This window comes from Macrotis lagotis, chromosome 5 (assembly GCF_037893015.1).
Source record: "Macrotis lagotis isolate mMagLag1 chromosome 5, bilby.v1.9.chrom.fasta, whole genome shotgun sequence".
NCBI lineage: Eukaryota > Metazoa > Chordata > Mammalia > Peramelemorphia > Peramelidae > Macrotis > Macrotis lagotis.
Genome location: NC_133662.1, coordinates 167971828 through 167986745, shown reverse-complemented (window position 1 = coordinate 167986745; position 14918 = coordinate 167971828). Strand labels below are relative to the sequence as shown.

General features: G+C 38.1%; 1 protein-coding gene across 2 annotated transcripts; it reads left to right on the top strand.

The window, feature by feature from the left end:
* Positions 1-1523: 1523 nt before the first annotated feature.
* On the top strand, positions 1524-12144 carry MTRF1L (mitochondrial translation release factor 1 like). Of its 2 annotated transcripts, XM_074187862.1 has the most exons (7): positions 1524-1806; positions 3774-3853; positions 5000-5183; positions 5949-6112; positions 7130-7247; positions 10207-10343; positions 11547-12144. In XM_074187862.1, exons 1-7 carry the CDS (start codon positions 1539-1541, stop codon positions 11745-11747), a joined length of 1152 nt encoding a protein of 383 aa, XP_074043963.1. In that variant the 5' UTR covers positions 1524-1538; the 3' UTR covers positions 11748-12144. The 2 variants fall into 2 exon arrangements, with proteins under 2 accessions (XP_074043963.1, XP_074043964.1); XM_074187863.1 differs by lacking the exon at positions 11547-12144 and having other exon boundaries at positions 10128-10300.
* The last annotated feature ends 2774 nt before the right edge of the window (positions 12145-14918 follow it).

Sequence of the window (14918 nt, the reverse complement as noted above, 5' to 3'; positions counted from 1 at the left end):
GTTCAAATTACTGACTGATGAGTTGGGCAGTGGTAGGAGTCTTCAAAGATGACTAACTCTAGAGCCCCTAAGAACATTTTGTCTTATTTCCTGTGACACCGAGGTTACTTGAAAGTGTTACTGAGGGGTGGCTAGGTGGTGCAGTGGATAAAGCATCTGCCCTGGAGTCAGGAATACCTGGGTTCAAATCTGTTCTCAGACACTTAATAATTACCTAGCTGTGTAGCCTTGGGCAAGCCACTTAACTCCATTTGCCTTGCAAAAACCTAACAAACAAACAACAACATCAACAACAACAAAAAGATAGTGTTACTGAGGGGGCAGCTAGGTGGTTCAGTGGATAGAGCAATGGCCCTGGAGTCAGGAGAATCTGAATTCAAATTCTGTTTCAGACACTTACTACTTACTTAGCTATGTGACCTTTGGCAAGTCACTTAACCCCATTGCCTTGCAAAAAAAAAGGTACTGAGATCGTGGAGTATGATGTATGTATGTACATATGTAAGTATGCCTTCAAGAAAAAGAATAATAGAGAAAGGACTACTAAGAAAGCAAAATTTACTAAATACTCCTTGTGGTGATAAGGTTGTTGCCATACCTGAACTACTATCAAGTCTACAAAAAAAAAAAGGAAAGAAAGATAGGAGGGAAGGAAGAAAAGGAAAAAAAAAGTTGATAGGAAATTTGTGAGAGGTGGAAGGTGCGGCCTGAAGGTGGGGATGGGGATAAAAGAAGCCTAAGGAACTGAAGTTGGATTAGATTCATTGTAGTACTTTAAAAGCTGCTTTATAAGACATAAAGAATAAGAATACGTTTTCTATCGGTTTTTTCACATAGATTGCATCATCACAGACATAGAAAGGACAAAGAATGAAAAAGTAGAAAAAAATATCGCTTTTAGAGAATGAAGGTGGAGATTGTAATGAGGACTCGTAGGTTATTAGGGACATGCCCGCCCAGCACATCTAAGGGGAATAAAATAGTGACCGCCCCGCGCGAAATCCAGCCCGTCAAAGGTTCTGGGACGGGTTCAAACAGAAAACTGGGGAAAGCAGCGGTTTTCCTTCCCTGCCCCTCCCTTTGTTTCAACGCCCTCCTCTGGGGAATGTTAGTGTTTTCCTGGAGCCAGCCCAAGGCATCTTTAAATGATGCCGCCGGACGTCCAGGGTTGGTCCACGGCCTGGACAAAAGAGCCCACATGTTGGAGGCGGTCCCTGGGTTCCCAGAGCCCAGCTGTCATCCGAAACCAGACCAGCTTCCACGTGTAGCTTAAACACGCCCTCCTGTCAAAATCAGCTGCAACTTCTGGCCACGCCCCCGCCTGCCAACCTCAGCCAATCGGCTCTCCCAAACTTCTTGACAGTTTCTTTTCCGGCGCGGGGGGGGGGGGGGGGGAATGAAAGGAGCTCTTTAAACCACGTGGAGCCGCCGCGCCGGGAGAGCCGGCCCCGGAGCTCCGCCCCTTCTCGCGAGAGTTAAGGAACGCTCCGGAATTTCCGCCGGGGAGTTCTGCTTCCGGCCGGGCTCTGGGCGCTGCTATGCGGTCGCTGCGGCTGCTCCGGGCCGCGGGCTGCCTGTGGGCCCGCCGAGCCCGGGCCGGAGCCCCTGGGCGGCCCCTGAGCTCCGGCGGCCCCCGGCTGGAGGAGCTCTTCGCCGGCGGCGGAGCCCTGAGGAGCTTCCTGGAGCGCTCGGCGGCACCCGGCGGCCGGGCCCTGCCCCGGGGTGCGGGCCCGGAGTTGGCCGCGGCCGCGCAGAGGCTGAGGGAGAAGGAGCAGGAGCTGCGGGAGACCGAGCGGCTGCTGGAGGGTGAGGGCGCGGGGACCAGGCCGGAGCCCTGGGAGGCCGTCCGGGCAGCGGGGCTCGCCGCGGCGCCTCCCCGGCCTGTGCTGGGGCTCCTCCTGGCCTCTGGGAAGGCTGGGGCCATCGTGGCAGGCGCGTTTGCTCACGTTTTATTTTATTTTATTTTTAGATTTTTTTCAAGGCAATAGGGTTAAGTGGCTTGCCCAAGGCCACACAGCTAGGTATTTATTAAGTGTCTGAGACCGGATTTGAACTCAGGTCCTCCTGATTCCAGGGCCGGTGCTGTATCCACTGTGGCACCTAGCCACCCCTAACATTTTATTTTACTTTATTTTAGTTTTGTTTTTGCAAGGCAAATGGGGTTAAGTGGCTTGCCCAAGGCCACACAGCTAGGTCATTATTAAGTGTCTGAGGTCGGATTTGAACTCAGGTCCTCCTGACTCCAGGGCCGGTGCTGTATCCACTGTGGCACCTAGCCACCCCTAACATTTTATTTTACTTTATTTTAGTTTGGTTTTTTTTTTTTTTTGCAAGGCAAATGGGTTTAAGTGGCTTGCCCAAGGCCACACAGCTAGGTCATTATTAAGTGTCTGAGGTCGGATTTGAACTCAGGTCCTCCTGACTCCAGGGCCGGTGCTGTATCCATTGCACCACCTAGCCGCCCCTAACATTTTATTTTTTAAATGCATTTATTAATGCCTGTTCCTGTTACTTCAAAGTCATTTTAGCCCTTTCGGGATGGAACCCTCCCTTGGGGAGAGGAAGAAATAATTATTTTGCTTAATCAAGCAGAAACTTTAGACCCGAATGACAGCCCCCCGTCCCCCATCTGTACAAGCTGAGGAAGCTGGTCTCTCGGTTAGGGGCCCACAACTAGCTCATGACAAGGTCATCACCAGCCGGGCCTTTATAATCCCTCGGACCGGGGCCCTGGAGTCAGGAAGACCTGAGTTCAAATCTGCCCTCAGACACTTAATAATGACCTAGCTGTGTGGCCTTGGGCATGTCACTTAACCCCATTGCCTTGCCAAAACCTAAAAATAAATAATTAAATAAATTAAATAAAACCCTCCAGACCCCCCCAGGCCTCACTGACAGGCTCTCTCCTTCCTTTTCTCCCTCTTCTCCTCTCACACTTTGACCGAGCTGCTTTAGACACAGACATGTAATATATAGAATAGGATCTTGAAGGCAGTGTTTGGCTGTGCGTGTCTTACTTTTGCTTTACCCTTGATTCCTTTTTTTCACTTTACAAAATGAAGGTCACCACACTCTTTATCATCTTCCCAACTGACCCAATAATCAGTTCCCTGTCCCTAGAGAAAATAAACTTTTGACAGATGTACAATAAATGGAATTTGAGCAGTTACTAGTACTGTGAAAAATTTCAATTTTTCCTCAGGAAGTACTCTAGCTTGATACTTTTTTTTAAGTTTATTTTTGCAGCAGTGATAATATGGAACTATGTTTTCATGACTTCACACATATCATCAACAAAATACCTTCTCAGTGGGTGGGAGAAGGGTGGAGGGATTTAGAACTTGAAATTTTTTTAAAAAAGAATGTTAACATTTATATATAAGTGGAAAATATTTCACAAAATAAGTAAAAATACATTTATTATAAATGAAAGTGTGGCTTGATAGACTATTTCAAATATCTCAGATTAGCTGAAAATTTTAGTTTCATCCTATTTTATTGCTTAGAGAATTCAGTAGTGAAGATGAAACCAGGGACCAGGTGTTAAGGGTGTTTTTAGATAATAAATGGCATGATTTTGGAAGGGATTATCTCATATAAACTATCAATATTTAATCAATGTTCTCTAATATAGAGACTCCCTAAATTTGAATATCTGCACAAAAAAATAAAAAGTTATTTTGGTATTTACTGGAAAAGAAAAATGAGTAAAAATGTATTTTTCTCTAAACAAATGAAATTAATTATGTAAATTCAAATCTTTGCTTTCCTAGATGAGAATGAAGACCTAAGGAAACTTGCAGAAAATGAAATAATTTCTTGTCAGAAAGAATTAACGAAATTGAAGCAAAAGGTATTGTACTTTTAAAAAGTGATATAGTAGGGGCAAAAATATTTTGGGTTTTTTTTTCACTGCCTGCTCTAGAAGGGAAGTTTCAGAATCATATGAATCACATGGATTAAATATTTCAGTGATGTTGGCTTATAATTTTTTCCTCAAGAGTTTCAGTGGTATTCAGAGGAATCTGAGTACAATGTGAGGAGCTCCTTTTAATAATGGAAATTACATCCCATCCCATCCCTATCTTATCCTGTGGGACTCTTGCCCATCTCCTGTAAATCCTATTTGGGGGATGGGGATGGGCTCTGTTCATATTTGGGAATTTCCTTTCCATCTCTTGACATTACATAGATACCAGTGGATACAAACAAACAGGTTAAAGCACCAACTACATTTTAAGCACCTTGCTAAGTACTGAGTATACAAAAAAAGACATTTAAAAACCCCTGCATATTTTCAAGGAGCTCAAATCCTAATAGGGGAGACAACTATATAAATAAGATGTTATCTTGTGTCTACTCTTGTGTCTACTCTTATCTTACACATATGTGTAAGATAAGAGTAGACACAAGATAATCTTAGAGGGAAGGCCCTGATATTAAAGGCCCAGAAAGGTTTTTGTTTATTTTTTTTCCCAGAAGATGGACTTGAAGGAGACATCCTCATTGCATAACCAATCCATCTTTTCACTCTGTCACTAAAGATAATTCACTGGTTCTCCTTTATAATTCGTGTTATATCTATGTGATTCTGTTTGTGTCTGTATCTGTGTCCAATAGAAATTTAGGACAGAGGCTGTGGTTTTTGTTTCTTTTGTATTCTACCTCCAGGTATCTAGTGTGAAGCTCTTTTCCACAAAGGATGCTTAATAAATAACTTGTCAACTGAATGGAAGTTTACACAAACATAATAGAAAAACACAATAGAAAAAATACATACTTATTCTTATTAGATATTATAGTTTCACCATCAACATATTAGTAATAGATAACTTTAATTGTTAAGGGTTATGTTGTATCATTAGTCATACAAAAATATGTGTCTGGGACACCATTAGTAAGTCTGACTCTTAAAGTGTCCCCATCTGCCAATAGCTCCTTTGTTCAATTTTTAAAATATCTATCTTAAATTCGAGGGCTGGCATTTTTGTTTTTACAGATAATCTTACTCTTGATTCCCTCAGAAGAAACAGATGAAAATGACTTAATCTTGGAATTAACTGCTGGAGTTGGGGGTCAGGAAGCTATGTTGTTTACTGCAGAGATGTTTGATATGTACCAGCGATATGCTACATATAAAAAATGGCATTTTGAAATACTGGAATATTTTCCCAGTGAAATAGGTGAGTAATGACGTATCATTCATTGGAATTTAGTAGGATGAGTTCATCATTCAAGTAAAGAGTATTGATTGGATTTGGGAAGACTATATGGATTCAAATCCTGTCTCTAAAACTAGCTGTGAGAATAGCAATGCTCCCTTTCTCAGAAACTCAGTTTGTTCACCTTAAAGAATAAAATTTATACTACCTAAGTAGTTGTGAGAAAAGCACTTTGCTTAAAGCACTTTAAAAATTTGAACTATTAGGGACAGCTAGGTGGTGCAGTGGATAAAGCACCACTGGAGTCAGGAGGACCTGGGTTCAAATCCAATCTCAGACACTTAATAATTACCTAGCTGTGTGGTCTTGGGCAAGCCACTTTAACCCCATTTGCCTTGCAAAATCCTAAAAAAAAAAAAAAAAAAAAAAAAAAAAAGAATTTTGGAGAGAAGGAATAAAAAATGTACATGGTTTATAAATTATAGAAAAATTACCAAAGTTCAACTCAATGATAAAACACAAGGAGTGCATGTTATTTATGTTTTTATGTCCCCTTTTACCTAAGGTGGTGCACTGTACAAAGTAACTTAATCATTATGTCTAATGAAACATATTCTTATATGTAGGATGTGTTGAAATACCATTGCTGCTTAGCTGAAGTAATAAATTGTAAACTAATGGTATCTACAAAATTTGAATGCTTGCTGTGTCAGTTCTGTTTCAAGATAGTGAAGGTTATAATAGTGAAGTAATGAATACAACTTGTACTTCCTCTTGTTTTGTAAGGTGGCTTAAGACATGCATCTGCCAGCATTGGGGGACCAGAAGCTTATAGGCATATGAAGTTTGAAGGAGGTGTGCATCGAGTACAGCGAGTGCCAAAGACTGAAAAGCAAGGCAGAATGCACACTAGCACAATGACTGTAGCAGTATTGCCCCAGCCTACTGAAGTAAGCAAAAATATTTTCAGTTATTCTTGGAATCATTCTGTAATTCCTTTTCTCATTATAGATTTAATTGGTTTTGAGAATCCATGATTTCACTTTGGGTTGTTACCTTATGTAACTATTGTAATTTATACACATACGTTTCCTGAGGTTCTCATTGTAGCACCATTTTTATTGATAATATATTATAATATCCTTTTAGAATTTTGAAAATAAACTACCTTCCATGGGGTCCAAGGAAATGATTCCCAGCCTGTATAGTGGAATTCTGCTTTATTGCAGGTACAATATGACCAATTCTAGCATATTAACTAGAGTGCCATTTTAACAAGATAAAATTTTCATTTTGTGTCTAAAACCCATTAAAATAAAAAACATCCTGAAGGCCCAGAACAAGTATACACTTTATTATTGTTGTTGTTTTATTTTTTTATTATTATTATTACTCATATAAGGGAACTTTCAGGTTAGACTATATTCCCTGAAAATAACAAATTATTGGAGGAGTATTTCTAGATCCTAATAGGATCCTAATAAGATCATAGAACTAGATAGAGACCTAAACCAGTGGTGTGAAACTCAAATGAAAACGGGGATCACTAAACTGTACAGAGGATCCCTGTGGGTTGGATATTGACTTAGAAAATACTATATTAGCATTGTTTTATTTGGTATTCTTGGTTAATTTATTTTCAGTTACATTTTAATCTGTAGACTGTTAATCTATAAAACCTTTTTACTAAAGCTGTCTTAAGTAGAATCTTGTTTATTTCCAGGAATCCCTGTTTTGAGGATTAAAAAATATCTGGCCAGAATTCGGAATGGCACTCTTTCAAATAATGTTTTGCAAAGTACTTTGTTATCTTTTTTTGATCAAAATAAGTATCTGCCCCCTGGCACCTATTAGAAACTGTCAGATGCATTATAAGTTGTTACAACTTTCCACTTTTTACAAATAATCATTCATAAGTATATGTATATTTGTGTGAAATTATTTTTAGTCCTCTTTTTCTTATATAGATTAACCTGGTAATCAATTCTAAAGATTTACGTATTGAAACTAAACGAGCTAGTGGAGCTGGAGGTCAGCATGTAAACACAACTGACAGTGCTGTACGAATAGTTCATCTTCCAACAGGTACTTCTTGATTTTCTAACATAGAAGCTGAAGGGACTTACATAAGCTCAATTGAGCATCATTATGTTGTAATTTTTCCCTAATAATAATATAGATCTCTAGTTGTTCTAATTTTAAAAAATATTGAAGAGCCTTAAGTAATTAAAGAACCAATTTATATATAGACTGACCAACTTGGCTTTGAAACTTGTTGTGATGGTAGAAACACTCCAGGCTAGTACTGTAGATAGCTAAATTTAAAGGACTGCTGTATTGGATTTCTTCAGGTAATCATCTCAAAAATTATACGTTGCCTTTTATTATTTGTTCTCAGAATAATTGGCTTACTCTTCATAAAATTCTCTGGGCATTTGAACAGGTAGAATGACATTAAGTATTTCAGATAATTTGATATATCAGACTTGTTTTTGCGTGACTACTTGATGCAGAATAATTTGCATCTAAACTAGCTTAAAATTGCTTAAAAACCAAAGTGTTTTAAAAAACAATATGTATGTTATAAAGGAATAGGAAATACAAATAAGTGCAGTATAGTAGGTAGAATTTTTCTGGTTGCCTTGATAGACAGAAAATGGTTCAATACTGTTTAAATTTAAATTATTATTTGTTTCAAAAGATTGATTATTGATTTAATGTAACATATATATTTTTTTTTCTGTTTTTCTTCCCCTGATATATTTTTCTGTACTCTTTTTCATCCTCTGACCTCAAATTTGAATAAATGCATTTTTCCCTTTTACATTTCCACCTTAGTGGGCTGCTGTTGTCAAAAGCAATAGGTAATGAATTTGAAGTGATTTTCTAACTTTTTTTTTTCCTGAGACCATCTGTTAGCCTAAGTGAATACCTGAAAATGTTTTTCACCTTTCTGTAAACAAAATAATTTTCAAAACTCTTGGTAGTCTTAGTCTTAAGTTTTTGTGTTTCTATAGAAACAGGTTTTTCCTGCCTTGCTTAAAAACCAATACTGAAAGATAGTGTACTTTGATTTTCAGTCTTAAGGTTTATTTCAAAAATAAATTTCAGAATTAAATTCCCAAGGAATGATGAAAATTTTTTACACCAGTGAAAAACTAATTTGGATTTCAAAAATTTATAATGTAGATGTGAGTCACGTAATTCAACTTTTGCTTTTAAAAGTCCAACTGGCAATCAATAAGCTAGGTGCCTAAGGATACACAGAAAAATGTACATATTTCTTGTCTCAGGACCTTATATTCTATTGGGAGTGGCAACATGTACACATGTACAAAGTATATTTTGAAGCAGAGTGTTTAACTGTCCTATGATTTCCTTCATGTTTCTTGCACCGAAATCAAACCCTATATTTGGCTAATTAACCTATTAAGCTTAAATTTATTAGTTATGACTCCCCTAAGGAAAAACAAATGCTTTTTGGAATAATTAAGCTTTCATATCCTCTAGGACTGGTAGAGTGAGAGAAATTTGGGAGGGAACCTTAACCACTGCTTCAGGAAAATGTCCTTTGCCCACCCTGTATATATTTAGTTTTAAGCTCCTGAAAAGTAATACTATCTTATGATTCCTTTCCATCTCAGTTTTAGCTGTACATGACAAAAGTTGCAATTCACCTTTCCTATTTACAAGTCCAGGTTGGATAAGAAATGACTATTTTTGGTCATTTGGTCAAAGAATACCTTTATGGTCACATATTTGAAAAGGGCAGTGTATATAAGGTACTACTGTACTTAATATTTAACTTTAGAAAATGTATTCGATTCAATACAACAGTATCTCCCATAAACATATTGACCATACAAAATGTTTAGATAAACAGAGATAACTAATAATCCAGTGATTATTAAAATCAAATTAGACCGAAATGGAAACACAAAAGCTTACCAAAGAACCTTCATGGAGTAGGTACAGCATAGGTCTAAATGAAAAACTTTCCTTATAAATGGTGAGTTCCTTCAGATGATTATTTGCAATTTATTTTACTGATTGCAATCTTGTATTGATTCTGCCAGACCCTAGATTTTGCAGAGCCTTTGAAATGCTATTAAAAATTATTCAAGAATTCAGCCTAGGGGCAGCTAGGTGACTCAGTGGATAGAGCACCAGCCCTGGAGTCAGGAGTACCTGAGTTCAAATCCGACCTCAGACACTTAATAATTACCTAGCTGTGTGGCCTTGGGCAAGCCACTTAACCCCATTGCCTTGCAAAAAAAAGAAAGAAAGAATTCAGCCTAACTATTCACACAAGAAAAAGCAATGCTATCTCATGTCCAAATTGAGATATATACAGTTGTCTGGACAGCCTCCTGGAAAGCAGAAACTGCTTTTTCTTTCATTGTATCCCCGGGGTTTAACACTGCCTTAAAAATTATATGTGCTTAATAATACTTCCTATAAAGACTTTGGGAAAAAAGGAATGCAAACAGATAATACCTGTACCTCTGGAGGGAAGTTATCTATTTTTTTTTGTTTTTTTTTTAAGGTTTTTGCAAGGCAAATGGGGTTAAATGGCTTGCCCAAGGCCACACAGAAGTTATCTATTTTGATAAGATCGCATATTCCTTGTATGTAGACCTTCATACCCTTTACTTTTGAGAATCACTGCTATATTGAATAATGCAACAAAGTTCTCAAAGGTGAACAAATGCAGCAAAAGAAAATGGATGGTAATCTGTACCTTTGGAGGAATGTTATTGAAAGGTTAATGTTAGATGGTCAGGAATGGGAGAAAATACATTTTCTGTTAAATGATTTATTTTTTTTATGTTTATATTTGATAAAGTCTAAAAATGCAAACACTTCCTCTGTAATTGGAACTGAAAAGGTGACTTAAGCATCTGAAAAACATGTTTTCTAGTTTCATTTTTTCACTAGATTCCTCTTTTTTTTCTTATGAAATAGAAAAAGGAAGAGAAGAAAAAAAACGAGCATAAAACATGAAGAAGTCTGTTAAAATTCTCATTCTCATGACACTCTTCAGGTGTTGCTACTGAATGCCAACAAGAGAGGTCTCAAATAAAAAATAAAGAAATGGCCATGAAAAAGTTACGGGCAAAACTATATAGCATGCAACTGGAAGAAGAGACCAACAAACGATACAATGCTAGAAAGATTCAGGTAAGATGTCTTTATTGATATACTAAAAATACAGGGATCTAGAAGAAACTATACAAATGAAAACTTAAAAGTAATGAAAAAATGTTTTAACCCCATTTCAGATTGCTTGGGAATGTGTTCAGTTTTTATCTTTAGAGTTAGAAAGTTATTCAGATAGTTAAATAAAAGACAAGACCACAAGTCCTTTGGTTTTTATTCACATCCTTCCTAAAGGCATTTTTTTTTTGTTTAGCCAAATATACAGAGCTTTAGCACTCACTACCATGCTACCTTCTAGGGGAGATATAATTTAGATAAGTCAGTCATGGCCTACATGTAGCTTAAGTCTAGTAGAATGTGTGATGGGGCAAGTAAGTGGCACAGTGGATAGAGTACCAGGCCTGGAACCAGGAAGACTCTCAATTCCTAAGTTCAAATCTGGCCTCAGCTACTTAATAGCTGTGTGACCCTGGGCATGTCACTTGACCTTGTTTGCCTCAGTTTCCTTATCTGTTAAATTAACTGGAGAAGGAAATGGTAAACTATAATATCTTTGCCAAGAAAACTCAAAATGTAGTCAAGAGTCAGACACAAATGTTAACAGCAGACTGCAATGTCTCCCAAATCTATTTTTTTAATAATCTTTCCTCTTTTAGGGTCCTACTACCTCAGTACCTTATCAAGGTGTGTTCTTAAACTAAAGCAGAGCACAAGTCCTTTGTTTTTAACAAGCTAGAATTTCTTCAAGAATATAAAGGACTAGTGACAAACAGATATTCAAAGACCAACTAAACTGAGAGATTGGTTGCTAGATGATGATTGTTTTTAGTTATAACTCCAGAGTATAATTTGCATTGGTGAAAAGGTAACTACACATCAGTAAATGCACAGATATTTTGAAGTATTCAGGTTTTTTTTGTTTGCGTATTTGGTGAGGATGGGGGATTGTCCTGACCTGTTATTTAGTTTGCTACTTCTGGGTAAGGGAAACTATCTACCAATGCAGGTCAGTATCTGCCTGCAATTTATAATCTTACAGAAGAGTCTTAAAATATAAAGAGGTTGAGTGACTTCCCAGAGCCACATCAGAATTAAATACTATTATAGGCATTTAATTATTTGTTAATATTTTAATCTAGTTTATGTTGCAGCCTGAGGAATAAGATGATTAAGTTACTTTTTAATCTCTTGTTAACTGTAAACTAATTATCTTTTGTTCTGTAGATTGGAACCAAAGGAAGATCAGAAAAAATAAGAACCTACCATTTTCCACAGAATCGCGTTACAGATCACAGAATAAGCAAATCATTGTATGACATCCAAAGTTTCATGCTAGGAGAATATCTACTAGACGAACTTGTACAGTCATTAAAGGAGTATGCTGATTACGAATCTGTAACAGAGATTATTTCAGAAAAATGTTAATTTGTCCCCCAAAATCCCGTATTGTAGCTTAACAAAATCAATTTCTATTACGTCATCTTCAATGTACATAAGACCAATCCTTTTTAAAATGCCTACTTGAACACTATAAATATCCATTCATCTATAAATATGTATTTGAACAGTACTTGAAGTCAGAGTAATTTTTGTTTCAGGGTTTATAAATTGTTGTTCTTGTTATATTTTCAAAAGAGATACTTTTCCCAATTCTGTTCCTCAGAAACATTCAGTATGAATATGGTTGTAAATTTATTTGTTGTTCTAATAGATTGTTTTCTTTTCAATTCAAATCAGCAAATATTAAGTGCCTACTTTGTGAAAGTATTAAACAGATACCTGGTTTAATATTGTCTTCTTTCCTGTGACTTTTTTTCCCCTTCATTATAATCAAGTTAACATGTAAGCCTTTCTTGTATAAACCACCTATTTTATTTGTAGTATACCATCATGCAAAATCAATGATAAAAGTAAAAAATGAAGTAAATAACTCCAATTTATAAAAGTGAGAAAAACTATATGCTAATCCAAATTGTCCTTAAATAGGAATTTTTTAACAATACATTTTTCAGCAAGTGGTAGAAGGGGCCTACCTCTTTGGAGTTTTTCTTACCTTAGACCTTTATACACCAGTGTTGTGCTGAATTTTGTCCACTTCCCTTTAAATCACAGCTAGGTCAGTTAATACAGCCAGTGTGTTTATTGAGCACTTACTGTGGGCCAGATGATAGGAATAAAAAATTTTTAAAAGACAAAAACAGTGCCTTTCCTCAAGGAACTCACCGAGTACAACTATGTACAGATATAATACTTAGGGCTCAAATGGAAGATCTCAGTTGCCCCAACTGACTGGGATTGTCACAATTCCCATTTGGTGTTGACCATACTCAGTGAAGTATCACAATGAGATTTATGTAGCTCATCTATCCTCAACTGCATCATGCTTCTGCCAGAGTAATTGGAGTAAACATTAATGGCTATAAACCAGGGGGTTAAACTTAGGAAATAAGTGTATTGTGACTATGAATATTAGAAATCCTAATTCTACATTGACTTCAAAGTTGTACTTAAGTAGAGCCATAATCTCATACGTCCAAGGAGAAAAACCTTAATTTAGATTAAAACATTTAAAGGACTCGCCTGGATTGAACTGAGAGGAATAAGCTGGATCTGGGGAGAGAACATGGCAAATCATATCCTCTCTCTGGGCCTGTTTTCTAATGGCTTCTAAGGTTTCTTCCAGCTATAAAGCTGTGATCCCATTATCCCCTTCTTGGAAAGATCTTCATCTTAACAAATGACCTTCCTAAAATGTGATGCCCAGAACTGAACCTCAACTGATGGGTTTTTTAGTTTAATTTTATTGAGTGGAGGCTGATAATCTCTCTAGTCTGCATTATTTTGGCATGGGGTGTAAAGTGGTTTACTGAAGAAATGGTAGGCTGAGTCCAGACCAGACTCTGGTAGTGGGAAGTTTGGCAAGCGTACCTTTTATAGGATGAGAGCTATAGGAAAGCAGGGTATTGAGGTTTCCAAGAGGGTTGAGAGTTGCTTGGAGTTTCTATGGTGGTTAAGATTCATTCTCTCAGTTAAGTTTTGTGGAAACGATATTCAACTGGGTAAGAGAGGACCCCCAGGCTTGGATCCAACGTTCCAATCTTTTTAATTTCTGGGAATTAGAGTCAGGGATTAGGGTTGATAGTAGGTTCTTCTGGAGCTACTTAAGATAAGGTGTCGAACTGTTGGTATCCTTAGGCCAGAAGCAGCATCACAGATTTGATCATTCCAGACACTACTGTTCACTGTCTGGTGTATGAAGGTTGTGAGCATCCTGAACAAAGGAGGACCTAAGAAGAGTTCTAGAAAGAACATGATTAGTGGGGGATAATATGGGAAGACTGGAACCAACTGGACTAAGTGTCAGCTGATCTTTTTCTGATGTTTTGTTTGAGGCTGTCAGCTAATTTTTTTTTTTTGCAGCTTCTTGGACCAATCCACATAGAAACACTATTCTTCCAGAAACAGAGCACTCCTTTTCCAGCTATCAGTAGGTACAGGTCCCGTTAGAGTCTAATCTTGGATTTGGAGGGGTTTTTGGTTTATTTTTTGCTATATCATCAAGACTTTCTTGGAGTTCTTATAACTTGGAAATAATACAAAAGAAGTTGAGATGCCTCCTACCCCCAATGTTCACCCTGGAAAGGATCCCTTCAGTATCTCATGTGTGTCTTGAGGGTGACAGGGTCTGGTTCTTAAGGGCCACCTCAATGAGGGGCAAGAGGTAGACCAGGGAACAGATACAGTCCAGTTACTGGGGAGACATAAAAATGCAGTGTTCCCTTGAAGGAAGAAAACCCTGTCTCCTCTCAAGAACACAGCCAAGGTAGAGAGAAAAAAAGATGATCAAACTCATTCCCTGTGCCAGAGTGAAAGAAAGCCTGCAAGGGCTACAAAGAGCCGTTCCACCTCTGGCTCAGTCAAAAAAGTTTAGTTCTGGTGTCCACAGCAAGCTGTGACTGTTGAGCAATCTAAAGTGGCTGGTCCCTTTGGTAGAGAGGAGTCTTGGGTAGGTGCTGACCTGGAAGCCAGGCATTGGTCAATCATTGCAATACCAAGTAGTAAGATCAGAGCTAGGAGTTGTCAGTGATGGGGAGCTGAGAAGCGAAGAGGCCATTTGCACTGGGGAGACAGGGTAGTCAACCTGAGCATTATGACGTGTTGACAAGGAGCCCACCAAAATATTGGAGATGGATTGTGACTGGGAGATGCAAAGTGGACTATGCCAAGCAAAAGGAACATTAATGATAAGGGGACCAGCGTTGGGAGCATCTACCAGAGAGAGAGGTGGGAGAGCAAGGAGTAAAATTTGTTGTAAAACTTGGCAGCTGTGCTGGCAAGAGAGGTAGGGCATGTGCCCAAGAGTGTAAGCTTGATCCGGGAAGGTGGTATCCACTTCCTAGGGAAGTTAAAAAAAAAGGCTCTCTACTGAGAGCCATGTGGACAAGGGGGCAGGGAGGTTTCGATTTGCAGGGGCAAAAAGGGAGGGACAGAGCCAGCATTTTTTTAGTTCAGCAAATAGTGAGCCAGAGCAAGGATATGAGCCAGATGCTGGGAGGTCAGGAGCTTTTGAATCAGTGAAGAGAGACAGCAAGGGAA